The following is a 17,444-nucleotide window of genomic DNA, read 5'->3' on the forward strand; positions in this document are numbered from 1 at the left end:
CAAGGAAGCAAGATTTTCGCTTGTTTAAACCCGACATGTCAAAAACAATTTATTCAATAGCTTTACACCAAATACAAACTGATTGGTCCAGTCTGACAGGAATAAAATACAGCATTAAAATCCGCGAAATTTTGTTCTATTTTATGTTTGTAACCCCCTCCCTTTCAGACCTGCCGAAATCACCTTGGATTGTGTGTGGCCGATCGACAAAGCGACGCGAGATCCAGTCACCGACTCCGATCGTCTGCAGAGATTGGGCTGGGAGTCTAAACTGGAGTTGATAACCGCTAAGATGGGCGCTCGGTTTGTGGATTACCGTCCAGATACAGGCTCATGGGTGTTTCAGGTTCGTTACACCACAAGTTGTCTTGTTGTGGTTGTGCAATCGCGAACACGTTTAGTTGGCTGCTACTCGTTTACATTGCTGCTCTGCTTCCTATACAAACGCACGAAAATATTTCTTGTCCACAAACTTTAACAATAATAACAACGTTTTTTTTAAATATTCATTCTTCGGAAATTCTTATTTCAATGCCACAGCTAGGGGTGTTCAATTTCGATTTTCGATTCGATTTCGATTAAGGTGATATTCGAAATTCGTTTTTCGTATCGGACATATTCGAAATTATAGCCGCCTTTTCGGCTGAACGAGGTTGAAAGTAAGGCGAGTGGCGCGAAAGCTGTCTTGTCGGATTTTGCAAGGGAAAAAAGACTTCGACACATGCGCATCGTCTATCACGTAACTATCACATCACACGCTCTCGCGGGTCCAACGGCCAGTCCTGCACCAGGGATGCCAGGTTGGCATTTTTAATGCCAAATTTCACAAATTTCTCTCAAGAATGAAGATAGCGAGGTTGTGCAATAGCAGAAAGTGTAGGCTGAGCTTTGTCGCAGTTTTATCCATTTTTTACCGAATCCATAGGCGCCTAAGCCGTGTCGTGGGAGCAGGGCCGTTGCCAGACCGCAGAGCAAGGGGTAGCCATACCGCAGAGCAAAAGGGGGGGGGGCAACTTTTTTTAGGGGGGGGGCGAAAAAATTGATATGGGCAAAATTATTATTATTGCAGCTGTTGCCCGAGAATGTTAAGATTTTGCCAAGGGGGGGCGAAATTTTTTTCAGGGGGGCGAGGCCCCCCTGGCTACGAGCCTGCGTGGGGGCCAGGCCCCTACGCATATTTCTGTGTGAGGGCAACTTTTTATGCTGTATTGATACATAAAACAATAGATGAACTAGCGATCGGCAGTAGGAAAACACTTTTTGAATGCAAACCGCAACAGCTTCGCGATAAATAATTACTAGAACGAGTCGCGATGCTACAATCCAACACCAGACAACAAAATCTGTGATTTTTATATTGATTTAATGTCGGCAAACGTTGAATCAATGTAAAAATGACTGATTTTGCTGCCTGGGACATAGCAAAAATCAACCATTTTGTGTCGATTCAATGTCATCAGATGTTGAATGCACCCAAAAACAACATAATTTGCTACGTAGACGGAGCGTGCGTTTAGCTTTATGCGCTTGCAAACATACTCGATGTCACTTTCGAGTCAAATCTGCACTCTGCAGTAAAATGTTGCGGCAGTGAATCGCTCGCTGTGAAAATGAACTTGAAGTGTTTGGGATCCCAGCAACCTCGGCTCCAGCGGAGCGATCATTTTCAAAAGCTGGCCTGGCCGTCATGAAGCTGAGTACCCGACTGACCGGTGACCATGTCGATCAGCTTGTGTTCATAAACACCAACATGGGCCTGGAGCTGTAGACGTTATTTTGTGTTCTTTTTTCGCAAGTTTTCATGGCTTTTGTTTGCGTTTTCTAGCGAATTTTCATGTCGTTTCTTTCAATAAAATCACATTTTGCAGTTTGGTGAATAGTTGTGATATTCGAAATCGAAATTCGGAAATCGAAAATAAATTGAATTTCGAATTTCGGATATTCAAATAATCGAAATTGAACACCCCTAGCCACAGCTTGTGTTAGTTATAAACTCATTTTGAGAGCTATGAGTGATTGATTTCGAATTAACATACAGCTAGGATTTTATATGTGGTGTTGGCTTTTTGAAACTTCCACTTTTTGAACTGATTTTTGTATCAAAGTTTGTGCGATATCTGGTGAAGTTACAGACTTTGCATAAGGAGTTTTGGAAACATTGACAATGTTGATTTATCATATTTTATACACGTAATAAATTGAACATTAAAGTTAATGTGCTTTAAACCGTGCTAATTGCAATCTCGTGTATATTTTCCGATAAGTAATCGAACGTAAAAACAGATTTTCAACTGTTCCTGTCAGAGTTCATAATTTGCTTCATTCATGCGTTGGCTTCATCAGGTGAATCACTTTTCGAAGTATGGTCTGCCGGAGAGTGACGATGAAGCTGAGATAGACGTCGACCAACCACGTGAGCTTCTGGAACAATCCAAGCAGGGTGTCATTGTTGCAAAGAAGACACCACTGTGGTCTACTCGCGTCAACTCTGACCTTGCTTCGAAAGCTACAAAGGTAACACGTGGAAGAATGTCATAACCTTGCAACTAGAAGGAAAGATCCCAAGCATAAGTTTTGTCAGTTGGTTAGTTTGCTTGTATGTAGAGACAGTAGTTCACGATCAATCGCCCCACAGAAGATTGTTTCATTGAAGTATTGGTTACTGCAAGTTGAAATGGCACTAAGCTTCCTCTTCCACCTTGGTGTGCTCCATTGACATTCTTGCACAGATCACCAAGCACGCCTATTAGGGTTTTTATATTTCATCATTTTCGATTTTTAAAAAGCCTGTGGTCTGATTGAGGGGTTTTGGATAAAACCTGACACCCAAAATTTTAGCGCGTTATGACGTCTTGGGAGATATGGGGCACGACTTTTTAAATGTCGAATACCCCTATTTTCGTATTACGAAAACTACTTATCGTAGAGTGTCAAAAAATGGTGTCAAAATGTGTCAGAAAGTGTCAAAAATTGGTGTCAAAATGTGCAGAAGAGACTGCTTTTTTTATGACCAGTTTTAAGAGTTGGAAGTGTTTCTTCAGTGAGTGACGAATGTTGTATTCTTGCTGATCGTCGAAAGATGTCTATGCGTCAACAATCAGATCAATTGCTGTTTGTCATTAATCGACGTCGTATATCTGCATCAACGGCATCAATTTATCACTTAGCAGAAGTCGAACGGCTGGCACGAATAAGTGCCCTTCCTTCATTCCGTACGGATGCTCATTCGAAAAAAAGATAAATATTGTTAGTGATATAATAATCATTCTTTCAAGCTCTTCAACCAAGTCACACTTGAACTTGTGGTCGATCCATGTCTTCCAAGCAATAACATATCTTTTGCGATATTTTTCATCATTCCCTTCGTATTGTCCAATTCACGCAAAACTGAATATTTGTGGTCGTGAAATCATTAAAAAGGAAAGCATTCAAAGGGTCTTACTCATATCTTGTAGTGTCTGATTTATCTTAGCGTTTGCGTTCATCTTTTTTTCTGTTCAGTCGCAGATTGCTCTCGGTGCCAAGTTAGCAGCATCTGATGGTGCTGGCATATTGGCCGACGACGGGGATGCCGATGGTGAATATGGCGGAGACAAGCACGACCTCCCACTGGAGAAGGAATCGATGTCGCTGTTCCACAAAATCGGCTTGAAGCCGCAAAGGCTTCAGGTTCGCCGTAGCATATATTAAATTTCTGCTGCCATATTAGGCTGATGTTATTTTCTAATTTTGTAATGATAATAACAATGCTAATTAATTATTTATTAGTCGATGAAGGCTTCTTTCTTCGCTGATGACGAAGGCGACCATGAACCTGCCAGTATGCGGCTGTCGTCATCAATCCCGCCACCAACTCTCCCGAGGTAATTTGTTCTTGCTGTGTTTTCAAATAGAAGAGTGGTGTAGCAGCATTAGTGCTAGTGATCAGTGTCGATTCAATTTGCGTTTGCCGAAAGAAAACGGAAAGAAACATTTGCCGATATCGGTCTGTGATTGAACAGATTAATGTTTGCAGCTATATAATGGACATTGAACAACCAAGTGCATATTGACAATACAATGAGTGTCGGTAGAGTAGTCCTTTTTGAGCTTACTCCATATAATTTGGTAGACTATTAGTATTAACCGCCACAGTATTGACTTATTCCACAAAAGTTGCTCTTTTTACATGTTTTCAACGTCGCCAGAAGCAATTTTTGCGGACTGGGAAGTTTCATAACGTTTTGCTTGCTGTATTTACTTGATATTCGTTTCAGCATTACTGACCTGGTTACGACCGACGTTCAACCAAGCGCAACTCCGCCACAGAAGTCATTCAGTGCTACCTCCCTCTCTCCAACGTCAAGGTTTGTCAGAAGCTCGAGTGAAGAACACCCTATGTATTTTGAGCTCCGTTCTCATATCATTTAAGGGGACACTCCTGATTGGTGTTACGCTTGACAGCACTTGGCATACCGTTTTCAACAGCAAAATGGGATCGGTGCACCTCCTAGCTAATTCACGTATTTTTTTGAAATGGATCTACTTGCAACGCTGCTATTTATCTGTTTTAAAAATACCTATTTGCAATTCGCTAAGTTTCTAGTGAACTATCACTGGTATGCTATTTTGTGTTCCTCGTCAGAAACTAGTCTTTCATCTTACAATAAAATTAATTATTTTCTTTCCCGCGGTTTGAAATTTTTAGTCTACTACTAAAGTTTACCCATCTTAGGGAAATCGTAGCATGGTTTGAAGTTAGTTTTCAATATAACGGAGGACTCAAAAATTACTTTGTTTAACTTTACCATACATGCATTGCAACCCAATTTGCTTCAGGAAAGTACTGTCCGTGAAAACAAAGCGATTGAAGAAGATCCCATCAGCTGACATGATAGCGCCAATCCAAGTGCCGGTGTCACTTAGGTCAGTATCTTCATGTGTTGAATATTTGTGTGAATGGACGGTTCAATTTACGCTATCTTTTGCTTGCATATACAATTATACATTATACAAATTTATACAGTCAATGTCTCGGTGACAATAAGGGAGACTCTGTGACCACCTCAGGTCAGAGTTAGACATACCTATGGCATTGCTTAAAATGTGCAAAGCCGTAAATGTAGAAACTAAACTGATCTTCAGCAAACGTTTTGAAAATGATACTGCTTTAGAAAGGTTTTTTGAACATGTGGCTAGTTCTTGCATTCTGAGCTCTGTAATTTTTGCCAGGATGACGAAACATTCCAACCATTTCGCTTCTAGGCTTGAAAAACTAAAGTTTGATTTTGCTGATTTGTCACACGTTGTCTCTTTCTTGCATAGGACGGTCAACCGAGTTTCAGAGGAATCACTTGCAAGTGTGCACCCCTCACCGCACCCCAGAATGGATGGTGTTGCACCGTCTATGCCACGTCGGAGGAGAATGCCAACGAAATGTGCTCCCCGTCGCTCTCTTGCTCTGCAGCCGCCCACCCTGCAAGCCAGCTCTGCTAGGTAGGACCAGATGTACAGTACACTACAGAGTGTATTCAATAATTTTAGTAAGACATTTTGATTGTGTTGGTTTTGTTTCTTATGTTTACTTGTGTTGCTCTCTCAACTTGTGACTCCTTTGTTTGCAGATTGCCATGTGATGCTGCTCAGTTTCTAGGAAGATCTTTTCGTGTGGGGTGGGGACCTGGATGGACGTTGGTGCACAGCGGGGTCCAGATCGCTAACTCCTCCTCGTCGGGAAAACTTGAAGAAACATCTGGCAATTATAGCATTTTTGCAGGAAATAAAGTGACAACATGGTAAAGTGTGTAAAAGAGTTGTGCGCTAGTAGTTTTAGCGAATGTTATTGGGTTGGTTAAACATTTTAAGATGAAGATGTATTGCTTCACTAATAATGCATGGTGAACTAGGTATATATTAATCGTACATTCGTACATGCCTTGCCATTATCGATTTCCTTTGCCCATTAGAATTGGTTATCTGAACAATAGCCGTGAATATCACATTCTTCAAGCAAGTTTGTTTGTTGTGGAATTCCTACGTTACTTGAGCTGATATTTTTTATATGTTTTACAGCCATTCAACCCGGAATTTTAGCGTTTGTATCGAAAAATTAAAATCAGCTCCTCACATTCCTGAATCGTCCTCTGAGTCCGGTGTTTCCCATGACATCATTGGTGATTTGATGTACCTGACTGCTGCGTTACGTCATAGTGATGTATTGCGAGGATCTGGAGACGTTCAGATGGACACCAGTGACGTATCTTCTCAAACCACGAACGCCACCACAATATCGAGCCCAACTGCCCAGCCAGTGCTACCTTTATTTCAACCTGCAAGCGGAGTTGCTCTGTTGGATGATTATGCGGATGTTGCAAAGAAGGCATGGGAGGCGGTGGATGTCTCTCATCCCGATTCAGGTACGCCAGATTTCATTTCGGTTACCATTCTTTTTGTTACGTATGATTTCAAAAAAAAAAGATGCCTGTCATGTCGCTTGTCAAACCCACCACTCCATAGTTGGCCACCAAGTCAAACTCTCCACTTCATAATTACTGTCATGTACCAGTTTGTACCACGTGCCACAGTGGCCAGTTTAGCACTTAAATTCAGGTAAAGACACTCTTTATATGGTTGGTACACCATGTTTGTAGAAGCTGGTTCACATGACCGTATCTGTTATTTCATTGTGGTGGTATTTATTGGCCGTGTTGTTTTTGATATTGAATACAGTTATCCGGACCAACGCAAAGCGCCTAGCTTGATTGTTTGACGTGGTTGAACTTTCGAAACGCCGTCACGGTTGATCATCATCATCAGTCGTCATCTCCGCCTGCGGCAGATTGCGCATCAACATGGCTTATTTGCTTCCAAGAGTGGCGATTTTGAGCCAACTTGCCCAGTGTCGTCAAGTTGAGTCCGGTCCATGATTGAATGTTGTCTTGCCATCGTTTTGGTTGTCTGCCACGTTTTCTTTTTCCTTCTACTTTGCCTTCTGTGCAAACTTTGCTGATTCCGAATTTTGATCTTTTGGTGTGGCCGAACAGTTTTAAAACTTTTGATTTTATTATTGCTGCAATTGGATGTAGTTTTGTCATAGTTAGAAGATCTTCTATTTTCGTGTGATCAAGTAATCTTTTGTTGGTCATGCTTCTCATGATGTGATCACATCTCAAGGTTGACCATACAAAACCCGAATCAAAATATATAGCACAAACAACGATAATATTATTAGCCTAATTGATTGTGAGAATCTTTATTTTCGGACCGAAGAAGCTTCCTCGAGAGCTTAATTTTGGCAGTTTTACATAGCCTAGCCTACTTGTGTAGAGGCTTGAACCACTGACGCAGACTCGAACAACGGGTCGATGTGGTTCGTTGGATCGGCGGTCCGTTACGTGTGCCAACCCGGGTTTGAGCTGTTTGGGAAAAAAAGTTTAATCAATTGTTTTTTGCCAGGCTATGCTCACTTGTGTCACTTGGTGTTTGGATTATGTCATGCTTTATGGGGACGATCTGACATTGGTGATGGCTCAGGAGAGGAGCAAGAGGAAGTGTCCTATCCACAGCACATGATCCGGAAGAAATTGTTCTCCCGCTGGCTTATTGACGCTGTTGAGGCCGATGTTTCTGTGGCACAACGGCCACCTTACCAGGGTGACGACTCGCTTGAAAAAATTTATTATTACATCACAGAAGGACGACTGGATAAGGCGGTAAAATGTGCCTCAACATCTGGTGAGTAACATGGAATTTTTTATTTGATATTCACTGTTCGTTTACTCTATAAAATATAAAGTTTTCTGGCCAACATTTATGGTGGTAAGAACTTTGCTCCTTTTAATCTTGTCCATATGTTATTCAACCCTGACACTGTTCGATCTACATCAGGTAACACTCGTTTGGCTTGCCTGTTGTCCACCTCATCAAGTTGTGTTTCGACTCCTGTAGCTGCAACCAAGCAGCTGGTCGAGTGGTTGGAAATGGAAGCCGACAGATACGTTCCCGACGCGCTACTTAAGCTTTACGCCTTGCTGGCTGCCAAACCGGTGAGCTACCGTCAAGTTGCTTATCTGTTAGGCTTACGAAATTTTTTGCAAAGTATGGAACCCGAAGTAACAAGTCGTGGAGGTCTGGCCACGTCTTTTCATTGAGTCAAAGAAATCCACGGCTGCTCCTGGCTTAAATTTCGATTCTTGAATAATATTTTCAGGTTTGGCTCTCGAGCAAAGGTTCAATCAACACATGCGCCGGTTTAGACTGGAAGCGTAGTCTGTTGCTTCACCTGGCGTTTGTATCGAAACCTGTCGCTCCAATCGTGGAAGCTGTACGACTGTACCATAATGCGTGGAAGGTAGTTGCTGATCGTTCCATACATCCAGCTGTTGATGAGTTAATTTGTGATTAAACATGAGATCTACAATTACGTATTTCCTCAATGTGTTGCTAAATGGTAATTACCAATATGTTATTAACATTATAAAAAGAGTTTAATAGCTGCCCAAAAAGTCAAGTAGAGCGAGTTAATGCTAATATAGTCTCGACTCCCGAAAACTATGAACGGTCTGTTTCACCCGTGATAGGGTCCTGAAGAGGTTCTGAAAAACATGTAAAAACGAAATCATTAACACTTCAAAAAGTTCTAGTTGAAGACAGGGTTAAACTAATTTTCTTTTAAAGTTTTTGTGCGACTTGAAGCTAAGGTTTTTTGGAGGGTAATTTATATTTACTGTAATTATCTTTTATGTGAATTGGATTTTTATTTATTCAGGTTGACAATAAGGTCCAGGCTTATTGTTCCAGTCCTGTACCTTCTTATGTAGAACGCACCAGGTCTGTAGTTTGTCCCGATGAGAAAGACGAATGCGCTGTTCGGGACGTCTGCTACCACCTCATACAATTATATTGCAAAAGGTGAAATTTGGTTTTCACAAGCGTCGCATTTCTCCTAACTGTTTTGTGATTCATGTTACGTAATCTAATTTCCACCAATTAGGTCGCACCGGTTGGAGGTGACTCTGTGTCCGTCGTCATCCGTTCCCCACCCGCTGGATTACCGCGTGGCGTGGCACACATGGAGAGCGCTCTACTCGGCCGGCTATCGTTGCAATCTAAAGCAAAGTTGGACCACCTACCTGCACGTATCCTACGCGGCGCAGTTAGAAGCGCACGGTCTGTGGCATCAAGCCGCCTTTGTGCTCATGCACATCACCAACAACAGGTACAATGCCTTGCTAAAGAGTTTTAATAATAATAATCGTGTTTTTATTTGCGCCCATTGCGATAACATACTGTACAGTACACTGCGATCACCGATGAGATACAACAGACTACAGGAAGCAGCGAAGTGACATATAGTCTTCGAGTCAGCTGCTCCCCTTAGTTTGGCTTGCCATTAAGTGTCTTTGCCGAGACACAGCCGCGTGCTCTTGAGCGGTGTCGAACCCACGTCATTTCGAATGTCGCGCAGACGTTCTCACCACTCGACTACGCAGCCGACGCACACGTTTTACTCAATACACGATTGATGCTGTGACCAATGACAGCGGGATGGGCATGGAAGAGCTGAAGGAGGTTGTAAGGAATTGAGAGCTATGGAGGGAGAAGGTTTATAGATTGATCGAGAGTTGAAACCGACTGAACGCATGATCATGCTGACACGGTTGATCTAATAAAAAAAAAAATAGAGCCCTAAATGTTGAATCTAATCTTACGTGCAACAAATGTTTTGATCACTAAGTTGTTTTCATCTTCAGTGCTTTAAATTGAATTTAGTTTAATTTTTAAGTTTCGTTTAGTTTTCGAACCACTTGTTAAACATGAGTTTAGTTTCATCAGAGATGGATTCATCGCTCTGAGTTCTTCGATTCGATTAACCAGGCGTTCCAACCATTTTGCTCCTAACCCGATTTGACCTGTCTGCATTACAAACGTAATTGCGTTTTTACTTGACCAGCGACTCGGTCGATGGCGATTATGTGTTAGTTACTGAGTTTCTTTGCAAAATGATGCGAAGTGTGTTTACCAGACTGCAGTGCTTGGTTTGTGAACCATTAAATAAAATACTGTACATAACTTGCCAATATTTGCAGGGATCGCGAGGTGGCTGTGAAGAGCTTGCTTTCCCGCCATGTTTATTCCGGAAGTGACGTTGATCAGGTAGGTTACCAGAATGCAGTCAAGCAGCCAAAGTCCAGCTTGTCACAAGCTGCTTGTGTGTGTTTATTTTGTTTATAACCGATTAATATTAGTGTTACAAAGAATAATTTAATGTGAATTGACATTGTAAACAACTAAATTATTTTTTGTAGTACAAGGGATCGTTTTTGACGCTTATTATAAATGAATGTAAATGTCAGATTATTAGAAATTAAGTAGGCCCAATTTTTAAGAGAACATGATCCCTGTGAATAAGAACGAATACTTCAATGCTGCTATGAAACTAAGTCTTGATTTCACAAAAGCTTTCACTGTTACCAGATTCTATTTGAATTTTTAGCCAAACTTAATTTAGTTTATTTGCTTGGTCACAGTTGCCCAAAACTATATACAACAATGCTCTAAGACTGTCTCAACTCAGGCCAACAACTCTGACTGCTATCAATACTAACAAGTCAGCCTGTAATCAAATCTAAAAGCTCCCACGTTGACAAAGCCCTTGTATTCAGGTCATTTAAATGGTGTAAAAATAGACAGCGTTCCCTGGCTGGGTCAGTCGGCCAGTTCTGTTGCCATTATACAAGCATTCGTTTTTGCGCCAACCATGCCATGTTCAGACCTGCATTGCAACTGATGCTTATCTATTGGAAGGCTTTTGTACGAGTGGTCAAATGGGTGTTGGGTGAGGTGCTCGGCTACTTGCCTTCCACCCACACGAACCTGCTTCGACACCGGCTGAGTTAGACTTAAACACCATATAGTATTTTAACTGTACCACAATGGTCAACCAGATTAACTTCATGATGACTTTCCTTTATAGGCTCAGGAGCGGTTTGTCGTTGAACAATTGGGAATTCCCAACGGGTGGTTGCATGAATCTCGTGCTCTCCATGCAAAGTCGCTCAATAATAAAGAAGCTCTGGCGCGGCACCTCTTGACATCCGGCCACTGGGCGATCGGTCATGACGTGTTCATGAAAGACGTTGCTGCAGGTGCCGAGATTTGACCTGAAACTTTGGTTTTGTTAAATCATTGGGGCAATGCCTCAGAGTTTATTTTGTGTGTTTCAAGATAGTTGCGCGATGCCTAGATGCTAAAAATACGTAAAGCTACGTAGTCTTCTGGTAAAGTGAGTCTCATTTTGTACTTTCATGACCACTGTTTCAAGCATTTTTTTAAGTTTACTTTTCCAGTCTGATAATTTTCCTTCGTAGTTGTTTATCGCTTGAGTTTGAAAATGTAATAAACCTGTCGATTCTTCAACCGTTGTTATTGCACTGCAGACTAATGTTAATACATACTTGTAATCTGGACTTTTGTGCAAACCTGCTACCTCATTGGACCAGGATATCTGAAGCAGGCACAGTCGATATGCTAACACAGTGACCACAATAGCTACTACCTCGCAGACGCGTTGATTCACGAGCGATACGAATGCTTGTGTGACCTTCTGGGTATGATATCGGACTGTGAAGGCAACCGCTCCATACCGGGATGGGAGGAAGAAGGAAAAGTCTATCTTGACTATCTTGATCTGACTCGTCGTATACAGAAACTTGAAGAGGTGACAAAGAATAAATAATCCAGTTTTGCCACTACTTGACTGACTGAGCCGTAAACTTTTGACTTCACGAATAGTTACGCTCAAAAATTCAATTTTTAAGTAGTTCTTTGATAAAAACTTGCAGTTCGAGCAGTCTTTTGTTGTTGATTTTTAACACAAGTTTCAATGCCCGCAGGATGATGTTAGTGCAGCTGAGATTGAAGCAGCTTTGGAAGATCTGCGACCCCAGGTGACGTCACTTTGCCAACGAGTCGCTGACTTGAACTGCCTCAATGCGAAGGATAGTCTTGCCAGAGCTGGTAAGGATATTTGTTTTGTGAGCACTATTCATCGTTTCCATCATTCATGTTGAATTGATTCTGTAAACAGAAGTGAAGTATGAATATAGGTGAATAAAGGACAACGAAGGTGTACAAATGGAGCGATTTTAATGTTGTGCTAATGTAGCTGTAACTGCGTTTTTAGCCTTTTAGCTGCTCAAGTACAAGAAGTTGTTAGTTTTCAACGTTTTAAGTTTACTAGTTTTTCCATGATGTGATCCCAGTCAGCAAAAGTTGCAATTTTTACATAGTTTGACGTTGAAACGATGAAAAGTTTTGCTGACTGGAACGACAGCAGCTCATCCAAAACTCATCATCATCAAAACCATCCGTATATTTGCAGAAATGGCCAAACAAGTTCTCAACCTCTACAATGTGATGTATGCTTTGCTCAAGCAAGAAGACATGCCGTCTCCGTTTGATAAAAAACACCAAAGAACTTATTCCAACTCCTACTCGGCTCCTCCTGACATTGTGGCTGTTCAAGCAACTAAACTTCATCTTCCCGAAGATTACGCAATTGAAGATCTTTCAAAGATAGTTCAGAATCATTTCATTGAGTTGTATTCTCTAAGGAAGACGAACGATTAGTTGCTCGATCGTCGTTTTACGTTTGTTCTCCATTGTATTCGCAGCCGCGACAACATGCCCACGCGAACCCTGCCATTACATTTACATCATCCGTCGATTGGTGTTTATGGTTTTAGTTTCAATTGTACCGGATTGACAATTCACGTTCCTGTGTGGCATACCCAGCCACGGCAGTTCAAGTAACGGATGCAAAATTTTCTAACACAGGTTGTCTTAGCCTGTAAATTTATTGTTGTCACAGCTAAAACCAATGCACTCAATACCGCGCAGACAATGAACTGGTTTGATGAACGCTCAACATAGATTGATAAATAGTTATTGCATAAACTGCATTGGAATTCTTTTCAATCGCACGTATGGTGAGGCATGTGGCGAGACAGCCTCTGGTTGTGGTGCAGCTGACGCGTCTTCCGCTCGGCAAGATGACGTGTTGGTGCTCGGGGGAGTGTCTTGAGCAAAAAACTTAAATCGTTGAAAAATACGTTATTTGCTTCTGCGGAATTGGCCTGAATTTGTTGCTTCTACCGACAACACATCAAGACACTAAACTAACCTTCCTGGAAGAGTGGACTCTGGGGAGAACATCTGCACTGGAGGTTGTCAACATCCCCATGACTACAGGTCGCCGTGGCAACGCAGAGACTCTGTTTCACTTTGTCTCGTGACAAGTGACGTAATATTGACGTGTAGAAATTTAGTCGATGCTTGATTGAGCATTACCGATCAATGTCGCCGCAAGTGACAGGTATACTTGTTTTCCGTTGAAGTTACTACAAGTTATTTACATCGCATCAACGTTGAGGATTGTCATACTCTTCCCTTAATTGTTGCTGCACAGACAGTCAACTGTAATGTTTCGGCAATTTTTTTATTGGCTACTATGCTTTGTTTTTGGTGTCAGTATAGACATAATAAGCTGTAACCCACAGCCGGAAACTATCGTTAGTGTAACATTAACTCAACGTTGCAGAGCGATGCTTTAGTGTTTTGTAGGCTACCTTAGGTCGTCATCAAATAAAAATGGTCATTGGTCATGCTTGAACGGTTTCCAGTGTGACTTCACTGGTTGTATTCTAACAATTATTTAGCCTATGATTAATTATTGTTGTTTTCAAACATTTCGTGTTATTCCGTCACAATAAACGCTAACTGCGATTTTTTTCCTAACTTGTCAATTTTCTTGGAAAGTTTTTCGCTCTGTGCGTTTCAAAACTACCGCAAAAGTTTTAACGTGCAGTTAAAAAAAGGAAATTTAGCATATTCTACGTTTATTTGCTTTTAAATCGATGATGATATCACCTGTGTTTGGTGCTCTGGGTAAGATTTTCTTTAAAACTCGTGTACAATACATACGTTGTCAGCAAGGAACAGTGCAATGTCGGGACCACTCGCGTCGCTAAAATTGATTGTAATGTAGGCAGTTGTAGGTTTACGGGACAAGCGAAATAATTGCAAAAAAAGTCTTCGCTTTTTTTTTGGGATTTTTGAAATATTGCTGCCAGTTGTAGCTAGCAGAAAACTTTACTATGCTCCATTTACCAATGAGTCCGAAATTGGCAAAGCAGGCCTCTAAGCTTTATTTTTCCGACGACGAAGCGTGGCCTACCAGAGCTTCTTCCTGGCAGCTAAAATCAAAAAAAAAATTAATAATAATCGCGTTTTTACGTTCAGTCGGATAAGAACCAGGTCCTGGAACGTATTTACGGTTGTGTTTAAATGCACTGGTTTTTTTTAAGTTTATAGGCCTACTCAGCCTTTTTGCGAAACTTTTACGAGCAAGATTTCTCGTCGGCGTGTGAGACTTTGCCTTGTTTGTAAAAAAAAGGTTGCGAACATAACCGAAGGAGATGGGAGGCGGTCGCTTCACCGCTGAAAAAAGGACGTTGCAAGTTTGGGGCAAATTAATCTTACCATGACGTTTCGACGTTTCATCAATTTAACAACTTAGGGAACGTTCAAGTATTACGTAACGCTTTTTTTCCGAATTTTTGACCTCCCCCATGTAACGCCAACGTAACGCTTTTTCAATCTCCCCCTCCCCCATGTAACGCTTTTTCACTACGAATTCAGCACAAAAAACTACCATTCCGTACTCGAAAGCGTTACGTAACGTTTTGCTTGAACCCCCTCGAAGGCGTTACGTAATATTTGAACGTTCCCTTACCAATATTTTTCCAATGAATGTAATAGAATATTAAGTCGGCTAGGCGTGGAAGGGAGGTAACGTGGTCGTGGTAACTAATCAAATTCTTCTAAAGTTCGTAGTAGCCTACACTGCTTGATTACGCTTCTGAGTTCACCTCAGCACCTAAAGGTGAATGACAGAAGACAGGAACTTCAAAGGCGATAATGTGAAACATTACTTGATGTTGAAGTATAATACTGCAGAACCCTCTCAGCAGGCCTGGATTAACCATTGTGCTAAAGCACAGGGGCCCCGCAGACAAAGGGCCCCACTTTTCCTAAAAATGAAATAAATAAAATAACAAAATTTTCCTGAATATGTGCCAGATAATAAAGAATGACAAAGTTGAAGCTGCTTTCCCTAATGTAGAAACAATTCTTAGATTGTTTTTTTGTATCATGGTCACTAACTGTTCTGGAGAAAGATCATTCTCTAAGCTGAAAAGAATCAAAAACGTACTTCGGTCTACAATGACACAAGAGCGGTTGGCTAATCAGCATAGAGTGTGATAAATTGCGACTTCTTAATTTTGATGCTATCCTTACAGACTTTGCAGCAAAGAAAGCCAGAAAAAAGTCGTTCGACTGAATTTTATGTTAGTTTTCTAAACCCTATTGGTAGTTAGTAGTGAATGAAAGAGCAGTTTAGAATAGAAATTCAGAATAATCTTTCATTGCAATTTGCAGTGTAGTGTGCAGTAGGCCTACAGTAGCCTACTAACAGTGGTCCCTTGCTACAATGTTTTCCCTTGCACGGTTTCGTTGATTTAATGTGTGTGATTTTGCATCCATTATAACGTAAACATTGTTGACTTAATTTGCACATGCTTATTTAATCATTGATCACGTGCGATTTCAAAGTTATCTAACCTACCTAAGCTCGGTTTCCTCTGCAAGCGAAACCAGTTTACTTCCATTACGCTCCACGTAAGCTGGTAAGGGCCCCATAAAATTCATTAGCACAGGGGCCCCATATGACCTTAATCCGGGCCTGCCTCTCAGTAATTTCGGGATATTTAAAGACACTCCATATTTATCTTTTGCAGTTTTTCGAGTTACTTTCATTACGGTAGGCTACCTGTTCGTTAGCTGTCGTGTCGTTGAGTCTTCCTCATTTTTCTTTTATTTCATTAGAAAAAAGAATAGCCTATATCCTTACATAACGGCTTGATTTCTAAGATGCTTTGTATTTCGCATTTGGGTTGCAAAAGCAGAAAGTTATTGGTCAAAATTTGTAAATTATAGTCAAAATTCAAGTTTTTAAGTCAAAAAACTGGTTGCCCTACTTATTATTGATGTTAACTAACATGTAGGCTGCATTTCTTCACCAGTAAGATTTAAAAGCCTGCTGGGTAGCCTACTCGTAACTTTATGAGTTTTTTTTCTCAATATCCCACTAATATAAGTTTCTTAGTTGTTTGTAAAAATCATTTGGACAAATCGATTCTTACCATAAGTTTTCAACATTCTACCAGTATAGTAACTTTATAGTGTTGCATTTTGTATGAAATACATTAACATTTTTCTTTAAATGTAGCATCGACCAGTGTTGTACGTGTCAATAAAATAAATTGACGGCGTCAGCGCGAATTGCCTAAAAACTTTACGGCGAAAAGTAGCCTACTGCGTATTGCGTAAGCTCTTAAAGAAATTGATGGCGTCAGCGCTATTTCAGCTAGGAACTTACAAAACGGAAGTAGGCCTGTTGCAACCAAGTTTAGGCGAACAATGGCTATAAATAAAGAGCAGGTTTTATGTTTTGAGACTGTATTGTAATTAGCTGCTTAGCTTATTAGTTATTTACTTGTCCTACAAACACAATTAGCATTTCAAAACGTTTGTCTGACAATCTGCTGCGTTTGGGATGCATAATGTCCTTTCCAAGTGAAAACATGCGTTCCACAGTAGCGCTGAATGGTATTGGTGTGTTGTATTTCAAGAACAAGTCTTGAAAACGTTTACTCGGAAAGGTATCACTGTTGCAAGCATGCTGTGATGGTTTAGCATATATAAATCTTTTAACGAGGTCCACTGCACCAACATTGCTGTTTTCAAGGGTATAGAGCTCTTGAAATAATGTATCTTCATTCTTCAACCTCTGCGATGACATTCATTGATTTTCCTCTTTCTCTCTTTGATCCCTTGTTCTCGATACTGCTCACGATATGAGTGCTCACCATTTCGCGAACTTCTTCCGCTGGTATATTCCAAGTAGCCATTCCAACCAACGCGAAAACAGGTAATTCGAATGAGTCGCGATAGCCAGAATACATCGTAAACCTCAGATTGTGAAACGAGATTTTCCATGAAAACAAAAAATGACGCATAGCGCTTGACGCTTAAAATCGGCGAAATAGTTGACGCGCTATCACTTCCGTCAACTAAAAAATAAATTGACGGCGCTAGCCTCAGCGTCAACAAAAAGTTGACGGCGTCAACGTACAACACTGGCATCGACAATATTGAAAACTATGTAGCCTATTTGGGCAGAATGTTCAGTTTCGATTCAGTATCTGCAGAAACTAAATGTAAAATAATGCTTTTGGTAACAAAAGTGGTGTTATGTGGCCTCACAATAATATTGTTGATTTTTAAAGTTTATAACAAATTCTTAACTTGTTTGGCCACATCTAAAAATGATAAGCTATCTT

At 40.9% G+C, this 17,444-nt stretch overlaps 1 protein-coding gene across 2 annotated transcripts in view; it reads left to right on the forward strand.

Annotated features, from left to right (window-relative positions):
- Positions 1 to 13,921, forward strand: part of LOC145768466 (nuclear pore complex protein Nup98-Nup96-like) — a 38,160-nt gene extending 24,239 nt beyond the window's left edge. For both annotated transcript variants that reach the window (XM_082579962.1, XM_082579963.1), the window contains 19 exons: positions 169 to 346; positions 2,344 to 2,514; positions 3,502 to 3,669; positions 3,769 to 3,863; positions 4,257 to 4,346; positions 4,819 to 4,905; positions 5,305 to 5,475; positions 5,604 to 5,774; positions 6,052 to 6,395; positions 7,435 to 7,713; positions 7,867 to 8,024; positions 8,189 to 8,329; positions 8,747 to 8,889; positions 8,972 to 9,196; positions 10,068 to 10,134; positions 10,955 to 11,126; positions 11,544 to 11,698; positions 11,874 to 11,997; positions 12,362 to 13,921. In XM_082579962.1, coding sequence (XP_082436088.1) covers positions 169 to 346; positions 2,344 to 2,514; positions 3,502 to 3,669; positions 3,769 to 3,863; positions 4,257 to 4,346; positions 4,819 to 4,905; positions 5,305 to 5,475; positions 5,604 to 5,774; positions 6,052 to 6,395; positions 7,435 to 7,713; positions 7,867 to 8,024; positions 8,189 to 8,329; positions 8,747 to 8,889; positions 8,972 to 9,196; positions 10,068 to 10,134; positions 10,955 to 11,126; positions 11,544 to 11,698; positions 11,874 to 11,997; positions 12,362 to 12,609 — 3,187 coding nt within the window. In that variant the 3' untranslated portion in view covers positions 12,610 to 13,921. The remainder of the gene's footprint in view (positions 1 to 168; positions 347 to 2,343; positions 2,515 to 3,501; positions 3,670 to 3,768; positions 3,864 to 4,256; positions 4,347 to 4,818; positions 4,906 to 5,304; positions 5,476 to 5,603; positions 5,775 to 6,051; positions 6,396 to 7,434; positions 7,714 to 7,866; positions 8,025 to 8,188; positions 8,330 to 8,746; positions 8,890 to 8,971; positions 9,197 to 10,067; positions 10,135 to 10,954; positions 11,127 to 11,543; positions 11,699 to 11,873; positions 11,998 to 12,361) is intronic.
- The last annotated feature ends 3,523 nt before the right edge of the window (positions 13,922 to 17,444 follow it).

The sequence above is a fragment of the Aplidium turbinatum genome, chromosome 4, assembly GCF_918807975.1.
Source record: "Aplidium turbinatum chromosome 4, kaAplTurb1.1, whole genome shotgun sequence".
NCBI lineage: Eukaryota > Metazoa > Chordata > Ascidiacea > Aplousobranchia > Polyclinidae > Aplidium > Aplidium turbinatum.